The sequence below is a fragment of the Crassostrea angulata genome, chromosome 10 (assembly GCF_025612915.1).
Source record: "Crassostrea angulata isolate pt1a10 chromosome 10, ASM2561291v2, whole genome shotgun sequence".
In the NCBI taxonomy this organism is placed as follows: domain Eukaryota; kingdom Metazoa; phylum Mollusca; class Bivalvia; order Ostreida; family Ostreidae; genus Magallana; species Magallana angulata.
In genome coordinates, this window is record NC_069120.1 from 3185431 (window position 1) to 3210637 (window position 25207).

The 25207-nt window shown below is 34.0% G+C and overlaps 1 protein-coding gene across 1 annotated transcript; it reads left to right on the plus strand.

Annotated features, from left to right (window-relative positions):
- The first annotated feature begins 8690 nt into the window (after positions 1-8690).
- LOC128168159 (voltage-dependent calcium channel gamma-5 subunit-like) lies at positions 8691-25014 on the plus strand. Its single transcript, XM_052834272.1, has 4 exons — positions 8691-9297; positions 19770-19847; positions 23617-23751; positions 23992-25014. The coding sequence occupies exons 1-4, from the start codon at positions 9087-9089 to the stop codon at positions 24300-24302; spliced, it is 735 nt and encodes a 244-aa protein (XP_052690232.1). The 5' UTR covers positions 8691-9086; the 3' UTR covers positions 24303-25014.
- The last annotated feature ends 193 nt before the right edge of the window (positions 25015-25207 follow it).

Here is a 25207-nt window from a genome sequence, read left to right on the forward strand (position 1 = left end):
CACCAATCAAAAAGGGATATTCCAAATTGCGAACTTTCTTTAGCAGTTTGTAGAAAATCAGAAGCAGAATGTAGAGAGATATATCAATAAATGAGTCAATTTGCCTTTTTGGTTGAATCGGTAGTAAGCTAAGATGTTGAGTGATCAATCGGACGCGGGTGATGATCACCAAAAAAAAACCCAAAACAAAACAAAACAAAAAACAGATTAGTTATAAGCAAAAATCAAAGCCACATTGACTGTGATCAATAAATCCAATATGGCAGCGATGGGTACTTTGTGTATTTTTAAGTAGGGGTTATTATTTTAATATATTTGCATTTTCTAGTGTCTTTGCCTGTGATAACACTACGTATCGATTTTGTACTAACAAATGACGCCAAATTGAGGCGCCAGAGGGGTTTGCTTATTTATATTTAAATATTTAATCGTACGATGGCTAAAAATTATATAAATATAAGTAATAAGGAATCATTCTTTGAATATTATGAGGTGATAATTTCGGTCGGGGCATGATCAAATCTATCATAAAGCCCTTCGGGCTTTATTGGATTTGATCACGCCCCGACCAAACTTATCACCTCATAATACTCAAAGAATGATTCCTTATTCCTTATATAACACCAGGAGCTTGTGAACAGAACAGGAGCCTCGCCAAATTGACAACAAGCTGTGCTAATTTTTTAATAAATAACTGACAATATTCTATAATTTTATCCTGTTTTCAATATGTAGGGCTACATTTTAGTATCGAAAAACCATCTTAAATTTTATCCTCTTTTCTATAATTTGTAGGTCTTACACCGATGACAATTTTCGTTAAATGTATCACCAAAGAAATGAATTGTAAAAGGACGTGTATACATTAACTGGATTAGCAACTTCTTTACCGCCATGTATACATTAATTTTATCTCCGAAAATATCATGCACGTTTAAAAGAATTCGCAAATTTTGCGTTATCCTCCAACAGTAAGGACCAAATCGCGTAAAACATCCGTACAAACAAGAGATATCAACATAAGAATTGCTTGTCAGTCGTTGTGAAATAAATGTCAGTGTACAGGGTATAGTTACAAGATTTCTTTGAATCAGAATGAAAATCTTTTAAACCTTATACTTGGTCAAACAGAGGTAAGTCTTATATCTCCCTGGTATTGCAAATGCAAAGTAAGTGCTAGAACCGTGGGGTGCTGTGCTAGAACCGTGGGGTGCTGTGCCCATGTTGCTTCTGTTTTATGGTATTTAGGTTATGCTCGTATTCAGCCATATGCATGCACAATTATAGTTCTGTTTAAAAATCTACAAAATCAAGATGCCGCAAATACAATTTAGTAAATATTTTTAAACAAGGTATCGTATTCATGACTGCAAACTTCGAGGTGATATGCTGTTTCATCAATATGTTTAAAAATTATGACATCTGAAACCTAAATTCTGCAATTGTTTCGACAACATTGCAACACCGTTAGATGCCCGTGGTTCTGTTCAATGTGTTAATGAAGGAATTTCAATTAGACGAACTTGCATATAATTTGTGACTAACCCAATTTTTAATCGACAGATATAAAATGATGACAGTGTGGGAATAAGATATTTCAGTTCTAAGTGGAAATTATAATGAATATAGAGTCAATGTCAAAATTTACACTCGTAAACATCCGTCCAATTTTCAAATCGTCACAATAATCACGTTTACAATAAGTGGACAATTTCTACAGACATTTCTGAATGTCCAACATCATCCTATGACAACAACAATTTACCGTTCCGCCAATTTTATTGTTAAAGTAAAGAGAATATTTTGAACTTTTATTTACTTTACGTTCATTTTTTAAGAAAGACGAATCGTAAACAGAAATATAGCTCTGTTCAAAAGTTTAGTACTTCAGAAAAAAATCTGCATAATCGACGAACGCGGGCTTTGTATTTTCTGCAATATCTTCTACCTTTATATCCCAGGTGAACCAATCTGATTAAACGACGCGACATATCATATAAATGGGAGCAGGTTCTGCATGATTTGAAGGAGATCACCGTGTGGACAAACAATTATAATATTTACAAAAATTGTTATGTGGTGTAAGCAGCTTTTTAGGAGCAACCCGTTCACTTTGTGATCAAAGACTCTTTCCATTAATGCTCAGCATTATCGTTTGAAGATTATAAATGGCATTGCTGTTTTTATGGTATTTTTAATTTTAAACCGGTTTTTAAATATACAAAAGGAGACCATTGCGAAATAGGGCGATTTTTCTGCTTGTTCAACCGTGAATTTGACTCAGAAAATAGATGTCTATGCACATATTTTTTTTAAAATTTATACCTTGCTCGGAGCCATAATTTCATCTATACAAAAAACTGTATATTTATTGCGCACAAACTGTCGCGATTGTTAAACTATTAAGGAATATATTCTGTAAATATTTTCATACCAAAATTTTTTTGAGATATTTTACTTCTGATTCACCAATTTACTTGCCGTGAACGTGTTTCTAACCGACCTTGGAAATTTAAGTATGTTAAGTTAATTCACATCGGGATCAAGAGTCGCCATTTTTACATGAAAACAAACCAAACGTGCTGGCGAGGGTTTATAAAAGATATTCAGAGACAAGTAAAGTGATGACATGTAAAGAGAAATGCTACAGGATATTTTTGGCAATAAAATATTTACAGAATATTTCTATATTTTGTTTTTTAGTTTTTACCATTAATTTTCTTCAACTGGACACTGTTCAGAATAAAACGACTGTCGGTTAAGGCGAGACCACCATCTCGGCAAAGGAAAATTTCTTGCGTCATTAATATATTTGATGAGCATTTACACAATTTCTATCATTTAATGAACCACACAATATAACATTATTTATTACATACTTAGTAATGAATATATGTTTTTTTTTGCATATGTGATACATATGACATCACAAAACTCGTATCGGCCTCCGGGGCTGATACAGGTTATCAGCTCTTGGGCTGATACGGATCCGTATCACACCCCTTGCGGAACTCCTCTGCCTTCTTTCGTTTCGGCATTTGTGCATGTTTACAAACGAAAAAATAAAATATTTGTTAAGTCGAAATTTTTAAGTGCAAACTACAAATGCTAGCAAATGTTTTGGAGAAGTTAATTTGAAAACGTGGGGAAGTTCTGGTTCTGTAGCTATATGTTTGGTAAAATAATAAAATCTCAAATTTTGATTTAATACATGTACAGACTACTTTCAAATTATATTCAAAATCAATTTGTTCAATCTGTGTGTTTTTTAAAATTTTATTACTAAATATGTAAAAAAAAATATTTTATTGCTAAATATAATAATAGATACCCCTTTTCCGTATCGCAGCCTCTATCAGCCCTCGACCAATACAATCCCTCGGGACTTCGGCCCTCTGGCTGACATTGGAGTTTCGGGCTGATACTGGCTGTGATATGGAAACGGGTATGTATCATTCTCTATTTATTATACTTTCATGTTAAATACTGAAATCTGATTGGTTTATAGGCAGTTGATAATCAGTTCTATTACCTTCAGTGTTAACAACACACTTAGCAACAGGTAACGCAACGAATTGTTACATGCGCATAAATTATGCGCGTACGGTTCGCCGTAGAATTCAAGTCCTTTCTATATAAAAGCAGAAAAAAATTCTCTAAAATTAAGACATTCAGTATAATAAAATAAATAGTGCCTGTTTGGTAAGATAACAGTTGAAATTGACACCCCAAGGTAACCATTGTCAACCGACGCGTCGGTTGACAATGGTTACCTTGGGGTGTCAATTTCAACTGTTACCCTCACAAACAGGCACTATTTATATATTGTTATACTTTCATGTTAAATACTGAAATCTGATTGGTTAAGAGGGAGTTCATAATCCGTTCTATTACCATCAGCGTTAGCAACGCACTTAGCAACGGGTAACATTATATAAATAGTGCCTGTTTGGGAGGGTAACAGTTGAAATTGACAACCCGACGCGAAGCGGAGGTTGACAATGGTTTTCGAAGGGTGTCAATTTCAACTGTTATCCTCCCAAACAGGCACTATTTATTTTGTTATACTGAATGTCTTGATTTTAAAGAAAACTTAACAACTTTTACATAGGAATAACGTGAATTCTACGGCGAACCGTACGCGCAATATTTTCGCGCATGTAACAATTTTTAATGTTACCCGTTGCTAAGTGCGTTGCTAATGCTGAGGGTAATAGAAAGGATTATGAACTGCGTCTAAACCAATCAGATTTCAGTATTTAATATGAAAGTATAACAATATATAAATAGTGCCTGTTTGGGAGGGTAACAGTTGAAATTGACACCCCGAGAAAACCATTGTCAACCGACGCGAAGCGGAGGTTGACAATGGTTTTCGAGGGGTGTCAATTTCATCTGTTATCCTCCCAAACAGGCACTATTTATTTTGTTATACTGAATGTCTTTTTTAAAATTTTTAAGAAAATTTTACTGCTTTTATATAGGAATAACGTGAATTCTACAGCGAACCGTACGCGCATAATTTTCGCGCATGTAACATTTTTAATGTTACCCGTTGCCAAGTGCGTTGCTAACGATGAGGGTAATAGTAAATATTATTAACTGCGTCTTAACCAATCAGATTTCAGTATTTAACATGAAAGTATAACAATACAAATTGTTACATGAGCGAAAATTATGCGCGTACGGTTCTCTGTAGAATTCACGTTATTCCTATAAAAAAGCAGTAAATTTTTCTTAAAAATTAAGACATTCAGTATAACAAAATAAATAGTGCCTGTTTGGGAGGATAACAGTTGAAATTGACACCCCTCGAAAACCATTGTCAACCTCCGCTTCGCGTCGGTTCGCGTCGGTTGACAATGGTTTTTTCGGGGTGTCAATTTCAACTGTTACCCTCCCAAACAGGCACTATTTATATAATATCATTTTCATAGCACATTTTCGTGGGAAAAATGTATTTTTTCATTATAATGCTGTAATTATTAAACATACAATAAATCAAAATTAAAACATGATAATTAATCGTACTTGATGGGTTTTTTTTTCTTAAATCGAAAAGACAAGCTCTTAAACTTTTTTTGTACAGCTTCTGATCTGCAATTAAGGGATGGTTATCTTCCTTTGTATACATTTTATAGTGATTGTTAAGCAATGGTTCCGTCCTTTTCTTTAATTGATTAATTTTTCTCATTATTACTCTTTTATTAGAAGAATTCATAAGTAAAATTATAAAACTAGGTTTGGGAAGAGTTATGGAATTAAACGGCTCCTCCTTTGATTTTTTCTCTATTGTGGACACGTTACATTGGGTTGTATCAACAGTCAAGTACAAAGCATGGCAAATATCCATATGATCTTTTCTTTTCGTATTGTATCATTTCATTGTTTTAATGTATTTTTCAATTTTTTTACTTTAATTTTTTTGTATTAGTATTGTATTAAAATAAAGTATAACATTTTGGATGGTTATCATATAAACCGTTGATACAATTCAAAATACCAATTTAATATCAATGAATTTAGCATGAACAATTCACTTACCGAGAATTTCATATGAATATTCGCTGACTTTGTAACGTGCAAATGGAAAATGGGAAATAAAATTAAATAATGGATAGTTGATTAAATACAATAGCAACCGGCTATCATCTTTAAAGAGATTATTTGTTTTTCATTCGTATTTTTTCTAAAATCCATGTAAGTATTCTCCTAAGGCATTATAGGTTTGTGTTGTTTTGTTAATTGCGTTGATTTACGATTGATTTTTTAGAGCCTATTGTATGGCAACGCTGCAGAATTTGTTATTATCAATCTGTTTATTTTTTCAATTGTATAATTTCTTTTGAATTTTTTATCATAGTTTGTTGCAAATATCATCCTCTATCAAACTGCATAATGCATTATAGGTGTCTGGATGACATCATCAGTCTTATCCGTTTCTGGCAGGTTATTAAGATACTAGTTTTCATTACACCAATTCTAGCAGTATTAAATGCTGTGATACATCCATGAGACAATATTACGAAGATAACAAATGTCCGATAACTCTTCATTGGGATAGTGTATTTCGTATTTACGTTAAGATAATTAAAATAATAAGGAAGGATTTAAAAAAAATGATAATACTAGCAAAATAACAGTTAATAGGAGACAGCAAAGTTAAAAACAAGAAATAATCAGGGATTATTATATCATGGATCCGTCTAGATAAATTACCCATTAAATCAACAAGTCACAGTTTTATAAATTCAGTAATGAATGTGCCATCCCACTGTATTGACAGGTGCCTTATGTACGATACTTACCCAGTTTTCTGTGAATATTTCGTCACAAAAGGATGGTCTAGGAGAGGCAAGCTATCTCAAATTGACAAGTTTGTTGTTCCATTAAACTTCTATAAGTTGGAATTTTCGGAGCCCCCCCCCCCCCCCCCCCCCCCAAAAAAAACCCAACGCAAATAACAAATGACTTGATGCAGTTCTTTTCTATTTATGTATCAACTATTTATCATCAATCCGCACCGTATACAAAAACTGAGGATAATTGCGTGGACCCTGAGGTCCACGCAGAAAATATATAAGCAAGGTTAAAGCGGATGCTATAGGGAAAATTCAGCCTGTGCATGAGCTAGCCTGGTTCCTGTGCGCAATGGGTAGCTCAGGAAACCAGGTTAGCACACGTTTATCTGAATCGGGATCGGGATTCCGTGTCATATGCACACATAAGTTCAAAGGCGCTGTAATTGTAAAGTTGTCGGTAAATAGTACAGAAACAAAGTATTCCTTTTAACAAGTGAAATGCTGTCAATGTGACAGCAAACCGGGTTTTCTTTTATGTGAACTGTATCCATAATCCATGTTATCCCGTATCCAGTGAAATGGACTACCCTATATGCAATATTTTGCCAAAAAATCCTATGCACACCTCTGATATATGTATAATTAATCTGCAAAAGAACAACTTCCAATCTTGAAAACTGTAGGAGGAGTTATCCGTACAAGGAGGGTACCCTATATGCAATATATTGCCAAAAAATGACTAAGTTCAAAAGCTGGTATTTTTTTCATAAGTTATCGGAAATCAAAATCCTTGCAACATGCACACCTCTGATATATGTACAATTGATCTGCAAAAGAACAACTTCCTATCTTGAAAACTGTAGGAGGAGTTATCCGTACAATGAGGGTACCCTTTTGGCAGCCACCCATCCGCCCGCCCGCCCGCCATTTTCACCATTTTAATAACCGGATTTTTCCGTTGGAAAACCCGGTTTAAAAAATGATTGGCATGTGATATGAACTATCAGTATTATGAAATAAGTTAATGTTATGCCGAAACTACAACATGCATCATATAGCATAATTTGCAATGTTTTGTTGTTTTCCGAATACACATGTAGCTTAACTTTACTTTTATAGTAGGCGAGGCTAGAGAACTTCCCGATTAAATTTTTTTAAGCATTTAAGTATGATTGAATAATTATGTCACTGTATAAAAGTTTAAATCTCAAGAAAAATGCATCAAAATATGAAATTTTTAATTTACACAAAGCCTGTCACTGCATAGTTAACAAAGTAGTGCGAATCGTAATGTGTGGGCAAATAGTAGAATTCACCGAATGTCTGATACTATACATGCCAATTTCATTCATAGATAGATTATAATTATTTGAGAAGTATGAACCCTTTAAATTCTGAGATAAAAAGTCAGGGCTATACATACAGGTATACGTAATACAACGTACAAATTTAGTGGTTAAAAGCAGAGGGCTAGTGTCGGTGGAATCTCTGACAATCTTAAGGCTTTCACGTTTTTGTTGGAAACACATGCAAATGGTCCACGTATTGTAGTCCTTTTTTAAAGGACAGCAACTTGTTCTACATTTAATTGTGCGCTAATCATGTGCAACATGCAGAGTGGTCCTCATGGTTTCTAAAACTCATTTACACCTATTTTTTTAAAACAAAAAACAGACTAAAACTGATGACCTCCTGTAAACCACCAAAAACACCTTGCGCAATACTCATTTTGAATACAATTAAATGTAAGACAAACACATAGGAGACCCTTCGTAGCAAAAAATATAAGCAATATCTGATAAAAAAAAAAAAACAAATGAAAAAATCAAACATGTTGGAATTATAAGTAATGAAAAAAAATATTTATAATACAAATGAATTTTGCCTAATACAAAGATAAAATTTTGCAATAAAAATGGAATTTATACATTTTACAATAAGTGATACAATTAAAATATTGAAAATTAAAGAATACAAATTGAAATTATGGAATATAAATCGAAATACGCACAAAAATTAATACAACACGCATTGAAAAAATAGAATATTGCCACGGTTGACATACCATACTTTTGATATAAGTATCGTACATTATTTGTGACTATATGGTCACGGCTGTGTAGGACTCACATTTACAAAGTTGTTGTTCTTCGAAAGCTCTATAAGCAGACAAAATGGATTTTTCAGAGTCCCAAAACAGACAAAAAACTAACACAAATAACTAATGACTTCGCGGCAGTTTTTTTTCCTATTTATGTATCATCCGTTTATCGTCAATCCGCACTGTACACAAAAAACTTAGGATAATATTTGAATAAGCCATTAGCTGTATGTGTGGAGGGAAACAATAGGCGTTAATGGAATGAGGAATTTTCATCTCTGTGAAACGAACGCTTACTTGCGCGCGGCTTAACAACTGCTGTTAAAGATCAATTTTCCGGTGGGAAATAGTAAACACATCGCGGCAAATCATTTCCACAGAAATTCCTATATAAGTCTGTATGAGGATCGCACCGTTCCATTACTGTGTTTATATCTAAGGTTATTACTTCTGTTTCCAGAGATGCTTAGGGACTCTACTTACCAGGCAACCTGTTCTATATGCATAGAATGAATGGCTTAATTCCACAACCAACTACTATCGCTATAGACTCAGAACTATTGGCCTGTGCTTATCGTAAAGGGAATAAAATGATGCAAGAGAAAAATTCAGCAGAGTTTAACCTGAAGACCAGATATTTATATATAATGGAAGTCTACTTTCTGTGAACATTCACCAACACGATGTACTGCGGGGCTAAAGTGTTAACTCTGATCTCGTTTGTCCTGGGCGCCATCTCTATCGGGACCCTGTCTCTGTCAGTGGCCACCGACTCCTGGCTCTTCACCGAGGAAGAAATGGAGTGTGAGGTTGACAACATCACTGTGATGGTTCCGGTCCAGGTCAGGTCCGGTCTGTTTCGGTTCTGTACCATTTACTCCGAAATGAACTCCGGTAAGGGCATTGTTTTACTTTAAAACTTCTTTTTTATGCAAAATTCGGAAAGTATGAAGTGACTTCACGTTATATTTATTAAACAATGGTCTCTCACATATTCATGGCTTCGTGACGACAAAAAGATATCATTTCTCTGTACATTGTCAAGGAACCAAATTTTATTGCTTTCGATCACATTTTAATGGCATCTATTCGATTTTCTGCAATGTGTTTTGCTAAAAAAAAGAAGTCTTTCGACAGATATTTTCTTTGAATGTTCTTTTTTATAATGTCAAGTGAAAAACATCAAGAAATATCTCTCGTCTCTTTTTTTAGCTCACCTGAGCCAAAGGCTCAAGTGAGCTTTTCTGATCACAATTTGTCCGTTGTCTGTCGTTGTCGTTGTTGTAAACTTTTCACATTTTCATCTTCTTCTCAAGAACCACTGGGCAGATTTCAACCAAATTTGGCACAAAGCACCACTAGGTGAAGGGGATTCAAGTTTGTTCAAATGGAGGGCCACGCCCTCTTTAAAGGGGAGATAATTGAGAATTATTGAAAAATTGTTGGTATTTTTCAAAAATCTTATTCTCAAAAACTATTCGGCCTGGTAAGCTTACACTTTTGTGGAGGCATCCTCAGCTAGTGTAGATTCAAGTTTGTTCAAATCATGGTCCCCGGGAGTAGGGATGGGCCACAAGAGGGGGATCAAGTTTTACATAGGAATATATAGAGAAAATCTTTAAAAATCCTCTTCTCAAAAACAGTTAGGGCCAGAAAAGCTCAAATTAAAATGGGAGCATCCTCAGATAGTGTAGATTTAAGTTTGTTCAAATCATGGTCCCCGGAAGTAGGGTCGGGACACAATTGGGGGATCAACTTTTACAAAGGAATATATAGAGAAAATCTTTAAAAATCTTCTTCTCAAAAACTATCAGGCCAGAAAAGCTCAAATTAAAGTGGAAGCATCCTCAGGTAGTGTAGATTCAAGTTTGTTCAAATCATAGTCCCAGGTGGTAAGGTGGGGCCACAATGGGGGAATGGATTTTTACATAGGAATATATAGAGAAAAACTTTAAAAATCTTCTTCTCAAAAACTATTAGGCCAGGAGAGCTTAAATTAAAATGGAAGCATCCTCAGGTAGTGTAGATTCAAGTTTGTTCAAATCATGGTCCCTGTGGGTAGGGTGGGGCCACAATAGGGGGATCAAGTTTTACATGGGAATATATAGAGAAAAATCTTTAAAAATCTTGTTCTCAAAAACTATCAGGCCAGGAAAGCTCAAATTTGAGTGGAAGCATCCTCAGGTAGTGTTGATTCAAGTTTGTTCAAACCATGGTCCCCGGGGGTAAGGATGGGCCACAAGAGGGGGATCAAGTTTTACTTAGGAATATATAGAGAAAATCTTTAAAAATCTTGTTCTCAAAAACTATTAGGCCAGGAAAGCTCAAATTTTAGTGGAAGCATCCTCAGGTAGTGTTGATTCAAGTTTGTTCAAATCATGGTCCCCGGGGGTAGGGCGGGGCCACAATGGGGGGATCAAGTTTTACATAGGAATATATAGAGAAAATCTTTAAAAATCTTGTTCTCAAAAACTATCAGGCCAGGAAAGCTCAAATTTGAGTGAAAGCATCCTCAGGTAGTGTTGATTCAAGTTTGTTCAAATCATGGTCCCCGGGAGTAAGGATGGGCCACAAGAGGGGGATCAAGTTTTACATAGGAATATATAGAGAAAATCTTTAAAAATCTTGTTCTCAAAAACTATCAGGCCAGGAAAGCTCAAATTAAAGTGGAAGCATCCTCAGATAGTGTAGATTCAAGTTTGTTCAAATCATGGTCCCCGGGGGTAGGGTGGGGCCACAGTTGGGGGATAAATTTTTATACAGGAATATATAGAGAAAATCTTTAAAAAACTTCTTTTTAAACCTATATATTTGACCAAGAAAGCTCAAATTGGCGTGAAACCATCCTCAGATAATGTAGATTCAAGTTTGTTCAAATCATGGTCCCTGGGGGTAGGGCGGGGCCACAATGGGGGATAAATTTTTATATACATGTATAGAGACAATCTTTAAAAATCTTCTTCTCAAAACTATTAGGCCAGGAAAGCCCAAATTTGAGTGGAAGCATCCCCAGATCGTATAGATTCAAGTTTGTTTAAAAAATAGTCCGGGGATAGGATGAGGCCACAATGGGGGATTAATTTTTACATAGGAATATAAAGAGAAAATCTTTAAAAATCTTCTTTTTAAAGACTATTTGGCCAGAAAAGCTTAAACTTGTGCAGAGGCATCCTCGGGTAGTGTAAATTCAAGTTTGCAAAATCACAGTCCCTAGTGGTAGGGCGGGGCCGTGATGGCGGTTTGAATTTTTACATAGGAATATATAGAGAAAATCTTAAAAAATATTCTGGGAAAGTTTTCGGTCCAAAACTAAGTACTTAGTGTGAAAGCACAGGTTATGCAGATTTAAGTTTGATGAAACCATGATTCCCTAGAGAAAAGTGGGGCCACGAAATTGGGGGGGGGGGGGGGAGGGGTTATATAGGAATTGAGAAAAATCTTCTTACAGGTACAACAACAAAAGGGGCTTGGTATTTACCAAAAACGAGAGGTGGATAAAAATTGGCAGATTTTCAATTTTTTTTTTTAAGCAAGATCTACTGTACTTAGTTGTCAAGATGTTTTGATACTGTAATGCTAATTTGATCAGAATTAAGGCAATTGTTGCTCAGGTGAGCGATGTGGCCCCTGGGCCTCTTGTAAACGTTTGCCATTGGTTAGTGGAATCATGTAATGTTTTAAACTAAACTGATTTTTAACGAGGCCGGGTCTAATTAGTTCTGCCCTAGATTTTTTAATGAATTTTTTTACCTGAATTTCTACTGATATAATTATTATTTTAAGATTAAAAAATAAGACATTTACCACACCGTTTGTTTAGGGGGTCATCTCAAAGTTTGTTAATCTTTAACATAGGACCCTATGGGATTTCGCTTGAAATGTATCAATTTTGCACATTTTTTTAAACTTCTGCCCTAGGGATTTCTTTTTCTGTTCTACATATTAAAGTTATTGCTAAAAGGCATCAAATGGTCAAATAAAAAAAACCTTTTACCTCCTGGTTTGTTCCAGGGGTCTTTTCAAAGTTGATTTTTGTATGCCCAATTTCCCAGATTTGTCAGATAATGGCTATTTTTTATTTGACAAAGGCGGAAAAGGTGATCTTTATAGTATTATTAAAGCCTTCAGACATATTTAAGTAATAAAAAAATATATAACATCACATATTAAGGGTCATTAATATAAAATACATGGTTACTGTCTTGAAATATATGAATTAAGCTATATTTAGGCGGGTTAAGAAAACGTGACAGAGGGTTTGGCCTGCTGCACCCTCTTCACTTTTTCGACCCGAGCCCAAATATAGCTTATACTTCGAGACAGTTATGTTTATTCTACAATATAACATTAATTTTACGCATTAAACGAGCCATTTTCAACAAATTTCGCTGAATATCTGCAGATAAAACTATCACGCCATGGCGTCAAACAAGCAAAAAGATGACGTCACAATACAAATGAAACGCTGCGCGAAAGCGTGCGTACTCGTTCTGTACTCGGCCTCGTTAAACTTTAAATGTATCGAAGAAATAAACATTAGAGATCTAAAACATGCATAAAAAATTCGAGACAAAGCTTTTATATTTTGTTTGAATTTTTTATCACTTTTTAACTAATAATTTACTTGAAAGGATTTCGATTTTCGACAGATTCCAATGACTATAACCCTTAAGTTTATTCGAAGGCTTCCAACTTCTAATTTAATAAAAAGGTCCCCTGTTAGGCATGTTGAACACTTGTTGTAATATACATCAAATGTGTACGGACAGAGCACGTGAATCAATAGACATTTCTCTTTACTACGACAGGATCCATCTACAATCAGATCGACTCAAAATATTCTCACCCTGGTCACATAACCAAGTCTTTAATTGACAGGACAAGGAAAGAGCATCATTTCTGTTTCTTCATCCTTCGGAGAGGCGGGTCCGAGGACCTATTACATATTTTGATATATATATTTCGACTTGTTTATATCAAGAGTCCTCAGATGTGATTTCTCAAAGTTTCTCTGAGATTCGTTCCTTCTGTAGTCTCCACAGCTATGTAATGTAGGCATATTATAGTACACTTTATGAGATAAATAGGAAGTCTCAAATCAATCCCTGCGTATCGTATCCCTCCGTTAAACAGAAATCACTTACAGGATCCGCTGCCAACACATCCACCCACGCCGCCCTTTCTTTTCATGACTGGGTTTCTGACCATATTTACTAGTTATTCTGAATGATTTGTTCAAATAAAACTAATGAGGCATATAGGGAATGTCCCCACTTATTCAGTGTATTGAGTTACCATAAACTCTATTGATTGGCAGAAATACAGAGGTTTACAAGTCTCAGAGCCAGCAGTAACCGTTAAATTCAATTAATGTGAACCACGAGCCCGATTCTGACAGCTTCCTATTTGTAAGCACTGGTAAGACAACCTACAGTCTGAGTGATGGGCTTTCAGGACCTCGGTCATGCGTAAAATAAATGATACAATGACGCTTCGTTTAATTAAGGATAATAAGTGTACAAAACAGCATACTCAGAAAAGGTTACAATCGGACAGATTAGAAGAGCATGGTCACGGTTTGGGTCAAATTCTATTTTCTGCTTTTATAATACATTTCTAATGATCATATTAAATTTGAGAGTTAGTCGTAGAGCTATAAGCAAGATACAGAGCTCACAATTCTTTGTCATGTAGACAAGGGTCGTGCCCTGGTTTTGTTTACATAGCTTTAATATACCAGTAAAATCTTTTTCAAGCTGATATGTCTATCTTTTTAATTGTTTTAAGCACCAATAAACAGTTTTTTAACGTTTAACACATTTATTGTAGGTCTGAAACTGAAATTTTCATTCTAACTTTAAATATATAAACAAAAGCTTTGTTTACATAACAAAGAACTGTAAGCTTTGAATTACTCGCTTTTAATTCAACGAAAGACGCTTAAATTTAAGTTGCCTATAATGCCTTACTGAAGCATCATAAACAAATAATTCCTGGTCCTAATTGTAACCTTGAAGAATAAAGTTAGAAGACGGCTCGATGGTCGTGGCCATTTTAGACCGTATTGATCTCCTCTAGAAGAAGAGCTCTATATAAAAATATAGAAATATATCCATTTTTAAAAGTAACAATTTCTGAATTTTTCTTTTAGTTTAGTTTATAGATAAACAAGTGATATCGTAAATATTTTATGTAAATCTGATGGTTCATTTGTTGATCCCGGTGTCTCATTGAGGAGTCTCTTGGTCGAACTTATTGTAGAATAAGGTAGGCTCATAAAAGTGTATGATAAAACAGTTTAATGATAAGTGTACAATAAAGCTGCTTTACAAATAAAAATGTGAACAATATAGAAGCTTTACAAATAAAGGTGTACAATAAAGCAGCTTTACAAATAAAAATGTGAAAAATAAAGAATCTTTACAAACAAAGGGGTACAATAAAGCAACATAACAAATAAAAATGTGAACAATAAAGAAGCTTTACAAACAAAGGTGTACAATAAAGCAACTTTACAAAAAAATGTGTAAAATAAAGAAGCTTTACAAACAAAGGGGTACAATAAAGCAACTTTACAAATAAAAATGTGAACAATAAAGAAGCTTTACAAACAAAGGTGTACAATAAAGCAACTTTACAAATACAAATGTGAACAATTAAGCAGCTTTACAAATTAAAAAGTGTACAATAAAGCAGCTTTACAAATAAAAATGTAAACAAAAAAAAACAGCTTTACAAATTAAAAAATGTACAAATAAGCAGCTTTACAAATACAAATGTGTAGAATAAAGGTAGCTTTGGATTAACTGTACAATAATGCAGCTCAAAAATATCGTACAGCTTCTGGATCAGCGTACAATGAAGCAGCTTCGAGGTTATTGTACAGTTAAAGGGAGTGACGCACACATTTATGATTTAGCAAATATCGAATTTTTACACGATTTCCAAATTATTTTATAAATCATGTGAAAAGATGAACTTTGAAAAATTACTGTGTTCAAAAGTAAATAAATCAAGTTTAAAATTAAGCGTTGGGCCAACAAAACAATATTGAGTTTTCCTTCCGCTTCATAGCCACGCAAACGCAGGGGAATGTAAATACTGCAGCGTGGCATATATCATACCAGAAGCCTCATATTGAAAACTGATGTCTTCATGAACTATATATTTATTATGATGCATTCTTTATTTATGCATAGTTCTTACCACAGACATCACATCGAATAGCTTCAAATTCAAATTCTTTTCACAGTGTGTCAATTCCACTGTAACTATCTTTAGACAGAAATCGCGATTACGTGACACTAAACCAATGTCCAAAAAAACTCGGTTTGTTTATGTGTTTAATTCCGGATGAGTTTTAATGACTTGTAAATTGACACTAGAAGGTGATGACTTATGATGCGTGAAACCTTCCGTATGATGAAATTTCGAGAAGCTCTTCTTATTTTGTTGTCATGATAAAAAAGTAAAACGTCTATTTTGAGTCACCGTGCCACATTAAACAACGTCATAAAAACGATACAATTAAGCAGATCAAGAATAAGGCTGAATAAATTACACTAAAACAGCTTCAGGATAGATGTGCAAAGAAACAAACAGTGCAATCGTAGCTACTATACTTGGGTACAAAAACAGCTTGAACATTAGAGTTTGGTAGCTTCAAGACTAGCGTACAAAAACAGCTTGAAAATTTAAGTTAGGTAGCTACAAGACTAGCGTACAAAAACAGCTTGAAAATTAGAGTTAGGTAGCTACAAGACTAGGGTACAAAAAGCAGCTTGAAAATTAGAGTTAGGTAGCTTCAAGACTAGAGTACAAAAAAGCAGCTTGAAAGTTAGGGTACAATTAAACAGTTTCAAATAAGTTTACAATAATCTAGCTTAAGGGTTAGTGTACAATCAAGCCGCTCTTCGGTTATTTTACAAAAAAAAAAACCTTTAGAAACAAAGTGTACGATATGTTTAGCTTCGGGATAAGTATACAACAAAGCATCATTCAATATATTTCAATATAATCATATGGAATATTATTGTAACCGAGCAGTCAAGGAAAATGAAGAGGGTGTACTGTGTATCTGATGACTTTATTTTTATTTTGAATATAGAGGTATTGACCTACAAAATAATACATTATATGAGAAAACTGACAAAATGAAAGTAAATACATTAGCTATAAGTTACCACCAATACATTATACGTTTCATAAAAAATCAATTACAGTACGTACTGTAAAGAAAGCTAAACTTTGATCTTTAAAGACACATTTCAAGTATTGTTACTTTAATTACAAAAATACACTTTAGTATTGACAATGCAATTAAAATAAAACCAGAGACTAAACATTTACACTAATAAGTAAAACATAAGTTAATATGAAATTTACATACCATAAGATGCCACAGATATCGACTGGATGGTATTTTCAGGAAACGGTTTACTGCTCTAACTTAATTAGAATTATAGGTAACTTATTTATACACCTAGCTTCAATGTAATTGGTTAATATTATGAACCAATGAAATTACAGATAGAAAGAACTCAATTTACTTGCGCAGTAAAACTTTGACTGATATAAATTTCAGATTCTATTGAACAAAACGAAAAGTAGAAAAACAAAACGAATAAATACACATAGACATATTACTCTACTATCACATTATGATTAATTCATTTACTTTAGCTAAATAAAATATAGATTTTTTTAAAGCAATATGAGCTGTATTTTTTAGAATTTGATTTTGCTGCAAAAAGCTGCAAGTATGATAAGTCTGCATATAACTTAAACGTTTATGATAAATAAGGTTTGAAAAAAATCAATAATTTTTGTCAGAGGAAAGATTTCTCTTCTAAAGAATATATAGCAAATCAATTTTTGTACAGGACGACAATAATTCAATTATGCTCCAATTAAGGCTTCTTAACGGTCTCTTTACACAAAAATATGACTAAAGATATTTAAAAATCATGATATTCTTGTCATTTCAGTAGAAAATAACATTCACATTTAAAATAAAATTCAACATGAAAATTGCAGCTCATATTGCTATAATAAATTTCATATGATAAGATAAACACAAGTCCGAGCACTAGCCAAGTTTCCAGTCTATCCCAAAATAACCCCAACTAATAAACTTGAAATATGATATAATTAAAATTATATTAATTTTTATGTATAATCATATCAATCTATATAATTATAATATTATTATAATATATATTAACTATTATATGTATTTTGAAAATGTGACCCCTCTCGCATAATGCATCTCTTAGAAAAAGATGGCAGACATAAGCTGTCTGAAGGTGTACAATATATAGCAATATAAATGTATGTCAAAATGATTCAAAATACACGTTATTTAGCAATGAAACTGTGTTGAGTACTTTAACAGAACAACTTACAAATTAAACATATATAATATAAATAAACAGAGGTAGTTAGTGTCGTCGCTGGATGGGGCAATACCTAGGGAAAATCAACTGTCAAATATAAATCCAAACAAAAAGTGGCATTAAGTATCACAAATTATTTTTACCCGCACCCTTTACAAATTTTAACACACAAACATATATAATATAAATAAACAGAAGTAGTTAGTTCATGGCTGGATGGGGGCAATAACTAGGAAAAATCAACTGTCTAATACAAATCCAAACAAAAAGTGGCGTACAGTATCACAAATTATTTTTTACCCGCACCCTTTACATAATCACAATCAAGAATAAACATATATTATAGATAAATAAAATTCTAATTTCAAACCTAAATTAATGAAAAAAAATAGTAACTATAATGCGGTTAAATAATGCGTTTGGAGTTAATGAAAGGCGTACAATTGATTTTAAATGGCGAGATCCTGATTGGTTTATGTCAGTGGCTATATGAAAACGGTCCAAGTCTTTAAGAAATAAAGCAGTCAATGGGAGAAAATGTAAATTAAAACCGAAGAAAACAGTTTCTTGAGTAAATAAAGTGGCTGCAAGACTTTCGAGAGGGAAGTGTAGCAAACACTCTTCTGCACAGACAAAGTGGCGGACACTTTAATGGAAGTACTAGCCAGTAACACACCAGATGTCTTTCCCTTTTAAACTGTATTCATATCTACTGACCTATTTAGGCAGCAATAAAATGCAGATAACTGATATTGAATAAGAAATAATTCAAACAAGGTGACGAAAGAACTATCCAAGTGTACGAAAATGGCCTTCTCATTTCAACACAACGCTTATTAGCCTCTAAAATTAAACACATTCGTCTGACCTCTCGGGACTCCTCGTGGTTCTTAGAATACATTCTTCTTTACACTGTATCAATTAGATGACATTTAAACGACTTTGCAATCATCTTTTCATTACAACATCAAGCTTATTAGGATAAGTGATCTCAAATTAAAAACCTTCATGTCCTTATTCGAAATCCCTTGGTATTCTTTGATTGCATTCTTCTTTACACTCTTCCAAATGACAGTAAAACAACTCTACTGTCTCTAAACTTTAATCAGACTAGTGTGGAAATCGTCCGTTACACCTTGACGCAGCAAATAAATCCTACCACAACTGTCAGCGAGTTTTGAAGAAAGCTCTCGATTGAAATAAAATTGTGTGCTGTTACGAACAGATGCAAAGACTCCAAAGAAAATATTTATTAACATTTACTGCAGCAATTCTTCGAAATAACGTTTTTCTTAAGAAGATATGAATATACATGGTCTTGTCGCTCAACAGTTAGATGTTGTACAATTGAAACAGGAAAGGGATCTCTGATGCTAACCTATTCAAAATTTTTTTATCTCTTTTAAAAATTTAATAAAAGCTTTAAGGTTTGAAGAGAAAATCCCCGGAAACCATTTTATCCCAATAGGTTTGGTTTAAAATACAAATAAAGCTAAAACGTATTGCACTGAAAAGCTTTATCATAAAACTGCATTTACTCGACTTCCGCTTCAGCGACACTTACCGGTTTGAAATCTTAATTGAGTTACATGTACTAGTACTCATGCTTTAGGAAATTGAATTACTAGAAGCTTTTAACGCTAATATGTTCTTGAAATAATTTGTTTCTCTGTTCATTGATACATTGATAAATGTTACATCAAGTAAATCTGATCGTTTTTGCTTCAAAATGTAAATGAAGGCATTCATGAAGGTGGTTATACAAAATTAAATCAGGAATATAACTTTTAAGGCCTGTAAAAATTTCTCTTCAAGAAAGATATTGTCATCCGCCATATTTTACACATTCTTTGATTAGATTTTTTTAACGCATGTGCTGTCTGTTTTGGTATAAAGTTGGTGCTTCTGTTCCACACATTGACACCTCTGCGTGATACGAGGACTCTGACGATGTCGCCTCTTGTCTTGTAGATGACCACTGTGTCACAATGAGTATCGACCTGAATGAAGAGAGACTGGAGGAACGACTGACGTCCACCGCCATCATGCGTAAGTTGATTCTAGTGACAAAGAGAGATAAATACCCTACGTTATACTTCTTACATATAACAGTTTCATAGTTATCATAGTTGTTAGTTAATAAATCTGATTGGTAGGCTTTTTATCACGTGGTAAATTGTATTTTGTGATGCTGACTTGGGTTAAATATAAAACTGAGGGTGAATGTTATTGAAAGCATGCAGATTATTCTGTTGTTTGTTGTTTTGTTCCAAAGATAAAACATAATTAATACATTGTTCAATGTAACCTTTTCATGAAGTCAATCTAGATGCATCTTTTTTCATTTCATTTCATTTCATTTCATCGACTTCATCTAATCTAAACCAAATTATCTCCTACTCTTGTTCGGTCGATATCTTTTTTTCTGAAATCAATATAACATTTAATGAAGACACTAGTAGACCATATTATATGGCTAAATTTGTACGACATATCATATTTAATACACAATATATGTATCATGTTTCAAATACTTTCAAAGGAAGCATTTGACAAAAATAAAGTTCAAGTTATGGTGTGCATAGATATAGAGGATTGGAACATCAACACATCCGTAAACACCCCCCCCTCTCTCTCTCTTCTAAGATAAGGCGTCCGAGATGAAAATTAAGTTACTATTTACATTCATGCAGCCAGAAGATTAATTTGAACTCGGAGAGTCTGAGAGTATAATTCTGGCAAATGTAACTACACAGTGTTCCCAATAGGGTTAAATGCCAATTAAATAGCTAGCTAAAAATAGCCCCATCTGTTGGAATCAATCTCATGTTGCCGATGTGAAACAATGGTATAAATAAGACAGACACAACAGGTCCTAAGGGCTCGGGAATGGAATCAAGATTCAATATCAGATAATGTAAGACATATCAAAAATGGAAAAACTCCAGACAATCGCTTTATCACATTAAACAATATATAAAAGAAGAAGCCGCGATATTGAAAGACTGATGATCATTGTGAAGGATACATTTGTATTTGTAACGATATTTCTAATTCTGAGCTGTGTGCACATAATACATGTTAATGTGAACTAGTAGGTAACTAACAAACTATATGATATGTTACACACATTACTTATATTTTCATAATATATGTTACAAACATTACTTAAAATTACATAATACGTCATACACAATACTTCTAGTTACACTTATCATGATGAGATGATATCTTATAAACAAAACGTATTTTTACATGTTACACCTAATGCTTACTTATGGATCTGAATAATGTTAAACACACACAATAAGCATAGTTACATTTTATGTACAAACAATACTTTAAAGTAACATAATGTGTTACAAACAATACTTATAATATTCATAATATATCACACACAATACCTGTACTTAAATAATAAATTACAAACAATGCTAACTTATAGGTCTGAATAATATTACACAGGATAAGCATAGCATATTTATGTGTACAAAAAATACTTTAAATAACATAATGTGTTAGGAACAAAACTTAAAATATATAATATTAAACACACAATTTCAGTAGTTAAATAATAAGTTACACACAATGCTTATACATATAAAACATGTTATACATAATACTTAGAGTATCACTTTTTGTAATATAATGTTACACACAATACTTATAGCTATATGATATGTTACTAATAAAACGTATTGTAACATTATATGTATTGTAACATAATGATGTATTGTAACATAATGCTAGCTTATATCAATTAATTATATTACACACAATACTAATATTTACATAACATGTTACAAACAATACGAATAGTTACACAATACTTAGCATACAATACTTTTGAAAGATATATCATACAATACTTACAGTAATATTATTTGTTGCACAAAATGTTTATAGGTAATTTAATTCTGGTTGTAACGCGGCATTTGATTAGTTAGAAAAATTAAGTTAAGTTTGTATAACCTGGTTTGCACGTTTCAAGACACGTCACAATGTATCAACGTCAAAAACGTACTAATCCGCCTGACGTTACATTTGAATTATGAACAGATTAATATCGATTTTAAAAGTAAAACGCATTCATTTTGTATAGTAAATTACAGAAAATTAAATTATAAGAAAGGAATTCAATATCTACCCAAGTGATACTCGTATAACCTGGGTTGGAGCAATTTACGCTTTTTTATGATCCGCTTCGCGGATTAAAGAGTGTAAACTGCCCCAACCCAGGTTATACTCGTATAACTTGGGTAGACATTGAGTTCATTTCTTAATTATATCATGTGTAACATATGTACTTTTATAATAGTTATATCATATATTATACAATATTTATAGTTTATTGTTATTTGTTATTTATTATATGTTTGTTATTATCTTTATTTTTGTGCACTGTTTATTTTTTACCTCTTACCTGTGTTCATTACCTACCAGGTGCTAGCCTTGTACACAGTTTGACTACCTCTTACCTGTGTTTTGTACCTGCCAGGTGCTAGCATTGTACACAGTTTGACTACCTCTTACCTGTGTTTTGTACCTGCCAGGTGCTAGCATTGTACATAGTTTGACTACCTCTTACCTGTATTTTGTACCTGCCAGGTGCTAGCATTGTACATAGTTTGACTACCTCTTACCTGTGTTTTGTACCCGCCAGGTGCTAGCATTGTACACATTTTGACTACCTCTTACCTGTGTTTTGTACCTGCCAGGTGCTAGCATTGTACACATTTTGACTACCTCTTACCTGTGTTTTGTACCTGCCAGGTGCTAGCATTGTACATAGTTTGACTACCTCTTACCTGTGTTTTGTACCTGCCAGGTGCTAGCATTGTACACAGTTTGACTACCTCTTACCTGTGTTTTGTACCTGCCAGGTGCTAGCATTGTACACATTTTGACTACCTCTTACCTGTGTTTTGTACCGGCCAGGTACTAGCATTGTACATAGTTTGACTACCACTTACCTGTGTTTTGTACCTGCCAGGTGCTAGCATTGTACACAGTTTGACTACCTCTTACCTGTGTTTTGTACCTGCCAGGTGCTAGCATTGTACACAGTTTGACTACCTCTTACCTGTGTTTTGTACCTGCCAGGTGCTAGCATTGTACACAGTTTGACTACCTCTTACCTGTGTTTTGTACCTGCCAGGTGCTAGCATTGTACACAGTTTGACTACCTCTTACCTGTGTTTTGTACCTGCCAGGTGCTAGCATTGTACACAGTTTGACTACCTCTTACCTGTGTTTTGTACCTGCCAGGTGCTAGCATTGTACACAGTTTGACTACCTCTTACCTGTGTTTTGTACCTGCCAGGTGCTAGCATTGTACACAGTTTGACTACCTCTTACCTGTGTTTTGTACCTGCCAGGTGCTAGCATTGTACATAGTTTGACTACCTCTTACCTGTGTTTTGTACCTGCCAGGTGCTAGCATTGTACACAGTTTGACTACCTCTTACCTGTGTTTTGTACCTGCCAGGTGCTAGCATTGTACACAGTTTGACTACCTCTTACCTGTGTTTTGTACCCGCCAGGTGCTAGCATTGTACACAGTTTGACTACCTCTTACCTGTGTTTTGTACCGGCCAGGTGCTAGCATTGTACACAGTTTGACTACCTCTTACCTGTGTTTTGTACCTGCCAGGTGCTAGCATTGTACACAGTTTGACTACCTCTTACCTGTGTTTTGTACCTGCCAGGTGCTAGCATTGTACATAGTTTGACTACCTCTTACCTGTGTTTTGTACCTGCCAGGTGCTAGCATTGCACACATTTTGACTACCTCTTACCTGTGTTTTGTACCTTCCAGGTGCTAACAGAGTGTCCACGGTGTTCCCCATTGTCTCTCTCATCCTCCTCGTGATCGCCACCTCCCTTAGCGTCATCGGAAACATCAAAAATGACGTCAAGACGCTCGTATCGTCTGGTATCCACATCCTATCAGGCCAGTATCAACAACCTCGTCCATCTGTCTTATCTGTTCGATTATGAATCTCACTGTAGTTAAATATTTCAATTAGAGTGAAAGTGGTGTATTTTAAGTAATTCTTGTGGCTCAAAGAATAAGATGATGCATTCATTCATAATGACTGTTGCCAAATCATTATCGAATTTATTGATGGAAACATGATAACCTTTTTGGGGGTTTTTTTCAATCGAATTTATTGTATGCTTTTTTCTTCAGGGCTCATGTTAGCCGTTGGCATCATTCTGTACATCTCTGCTATTAACGATGAGGTTGGACATCGACCGAAGCCTTCGGAGGCGGACGAAGACACAAAGAAGTTCGATTACGAGTACGGCTGGTCGTTCTTCTTTGCCGGGACTTCTTTTCTTCTCATTATGACCACAGCTGTCATTCTGGTGTCACTCTATCTACAACGAAACTCAAAAAGAGAAGATCTTGTCAAGATTATCCCCGGTCTGGGTGACATAGTCGAATCTGACGTCAATGATGACGTCTTTGCTAGTAACAATCCAACCATCATTCTGTGAAACAATAATATGGGTTTCTTTTCAGTGTTAAGGATATTTTGTATGACCAAAATGTTCTACTTTGTTATACTGTGATAACTTCATGTGTTGTGGAGTTGGTCCTTGTGCTAACTACTGCTGTTATTAGCTCAATTTTTCAAGTAACATTTTTTAGCTGCTTGGTAAAATATTGCTCATTCTTTTTTATGCTTCATGTAGCAATATATCGAAATAGCATGGTTTGAATCAACCCCGTAATAGATATACTATTAGAACTTTTTTACAGTTTGACTATCTTTGTATGCTTGTTTGAATGTACAGATGATACAACACTAATATCCCATCCAATTCTTAAAGCATTCTACTATTGATAAATGCACTTTATACGTTGTAACAAAAAAATTATGTCTTCTTTCTTTAACCACAAATTGTTGACTTAAATATGGATGCACCTTTGACCATACATAGATCACGTGATATACGAACAAAAGTTCCAGCCAACAGTGAACCATCAATTCATTCCCTGTCATAATGTGAAACATCAACAAGTTGTGATTTATGTACAGTGGTAATTTATATAATTGCTTATAATTGCATTGTACAACATATAACTATAAAGAATTTTTACTACATAGGAGCTTTATTATTTTTTTAAATTTTTTTTATTGCATTCCATTGTACATATTTGTAATAGAGGTAATTCTTGGTCAAAATTACAAGTACCAGTCTTTCTGATTGTGTTACTTTCTAATTACCATCACCTATAAATAAAGTTCGGTTCCACTTTGTCTAAGATGTTTTGTTAACGTGCTACATAGATGAGTCATATTTCCTCGCATTTGCCCGCCATATTTTTTGCAATAAAAATGGTTACTTGAGAGATGATGCTTTCAACGTATGTAATTCTGCCGCCTCTTTTCAACAAA

What these genes read in the sequence shown, in the direction of transcription:
- LOC128168159 (XM_052834272.1), top strand. Translation starts at nt 9,087, where the DNA reads ATGTACTGCGGGGCTAAAGTGTTAACTCTGATCTCGTTTGTCCTGGGC. An exon ending in TTACTCCGAAATGAACTCCG is followed by an intron (nt 9,298 to 19,769) that starts GTAAGGGCATTG and finishes CTTGTCTTGTAG; the next exon opens with ATGACCACTGTGTCACAATG. An exon ending in TGGTATCCACATCCTATCAG is followed by an intron (nt 23,752 to 23,991) that starts GCCAGTATCAAC and finishes TTTTTTCTTCAG; the next exon opens with GGCTCATGTTAGCCGTTGGC.